Here is a 1,542-nt window from a genome sequence, read left to right as displayed (position 1 = left end):
TCGCCCTTCGTCCTCTTCCTCCTCCTCCTACTACTACTACTTGCTATTCTCTCCTGCCTACTGCCTCCTACTTTCTTCACCATCACTCGCAGACTTTCTCCTGCCCTCGTTCCCTTCCTCTCCCTCCTTTGCCTTGTTCTCTACCTGATCGTCCTCACTTTCGCTCTTCCAGGGCCATTGCCAACGCTCAGATCATGGGGGTCGTCGTGAGGAGGATGAGAAATATGGCGATCGCAGAGGCGTTTCATGGATGGCAAGCGAGGGTGAGCAGGAGGAGGGAGCGCAGGAGCTGAGAAGCTGAGAAGCTGGGGTGCTGGGGAAGGGAAGGAAATCTCAGGGAAGGGAAGAGGACGGAAAGGAGGGGGGTGAAGGTGGAGAGGACGCAGAGTTGCACTTGGAAGGAGGAGGAGGATAGCAGCAGCAGCAGCAGCAGCAGCAGCAGCAGCAGCAGGAGCAGGGGCTGATCGCTGATGATGGGGCAGGTGGACGAGATTCAGCGAATCAGAAGCATCGGAAAGAAGATCCTTCAAGGATGGATCCTTGCCTCACTCACCAAGTTCTTCTGGTTGTGGGAGGTGAGAAGTGGGAGGAGGGAGCAGAGGAGGGAGCAGAAGAGGAGCGGAAGAGGTTGGGCAGGAAGGAAATGAGAAGGGAAGGAGGGGCAGGAATCATCGTTGAAGATGCAGAGGATGAAAAGGAAGGAGGGGAGGAGGCGAAGGAGGAGGAGGAGCTGCTGCTGCTGCTGCTTCTGCTCCTGCAGGACTAGCATTGAATTTGTTTTCAAAACTTCAGGGTGTGACTGCCACGAGAATCGAGACTAAACGATTCGTTCTCGGAGTTCAGAAAAGATCCACCTGGTCCGTTTATATCCTCCCTTGCTCTCCCGCTCCCGCTCCTCACCCTCCCTCCACTCCTCTCCCCCCACTCCTCTCCCTTCCTCGTCTCCCTCCGTCTTCTCCGTCCCTTCCTCCCCTCGTTTCGCTTCCTCGCTTCCTCTCCCTCCCTCTCCTCTCCCTCCGTCTTCTCCCTCCCTTCCTCCCCTCGCTCACTGTTCTCACAGGATTATCTCCTTGAATGGTCTGACTACGTCGCCCAAGTCGTCGGTGAACGCCGAAGAGAAATCTTTCGCATTGAGAATACCTTCTCCCGTGCTGCTAAGGTCCCTAGCCCTTCCTCACTCCCTCCTTCCTTCTCCTCCCCTCCTCCTCTTCCTCCATCCTCCTTCCTTCTTCCATCCCTCACTCTCCTCCTCTTCTCCTCCTCCTCCTCTCTCCGTCATTGTCTCATCGCTCTTCTTCTTTCGACTGACGTTCTCTCAGTTCCTCACCATTGCACAAGGTCTCCGCGCAGGCAAGGTGATCCCAAGTTCCTCCTCCTCCTCCTCCTCCTCCTCCTCCCTCCTCCACCCTACTCCTCCTCCCTCTTCCACCTCTCACGTCCTCCTCCCAACACAAGAATATCACTGCTAAGCAGTGGTGATGGTCGCTTTTGATCCTCACATTTCCCCCACCCTATCTCGAATACCACAACTGCTCCCATCAC

At 56.0% G+C, this 1,542-nt stretch overlaps 1 protein-coding gene across 1 annotated transcript in view; it reads left to right on the top strand.

Moving 5' to 3' along the window:
* Positions 1-1,542, top strand: part of GUITHDRAFT_136720 (hypothetical protein) — a gene marked incomplete at both ends in the record, with an annotated part of 14,195 nt that overhangs the window by 8,350 nt on the left and 4,303 nt on the right. Inside the window, 4 exons of the mRNA XM_005835551.1 lie at positions 192-263; positions 483-575; positions 1,061-1,159; positions 1,320-1,355. Of these exons, the coding sequence (XP_005835608.1) occupies positions 192-263; positions 483-575; positions 1,061-1,159; positions 1,320-1,355 (300 nt within the window). The remainder of the gene's footprint in view (positions 1-191; positions 264-482; positions 576-1,060; positions 1,160-1,319; positions 1,356-1,542) is intronic.

The sequence above is a fragment of the Guillardia theta genome (assembly GCF_000315625.1).
Source record: "Guillardia theta CCMP2712 unplaced genomic scaffold GUITHscaffold_21, whole genome shotgun sequence".
Classification (NCBI taxonomy): Eukaryota; class Cryptophyceae; order Pyrenomonadales; family Geminigeraceae; genus Guillardia; species Guillardia theta.
The sequence above is the reverse complement of the archived record's forward strand: the minus strand, read 5'-3'. Positions and strand labels throughout refer to the sequence as shown.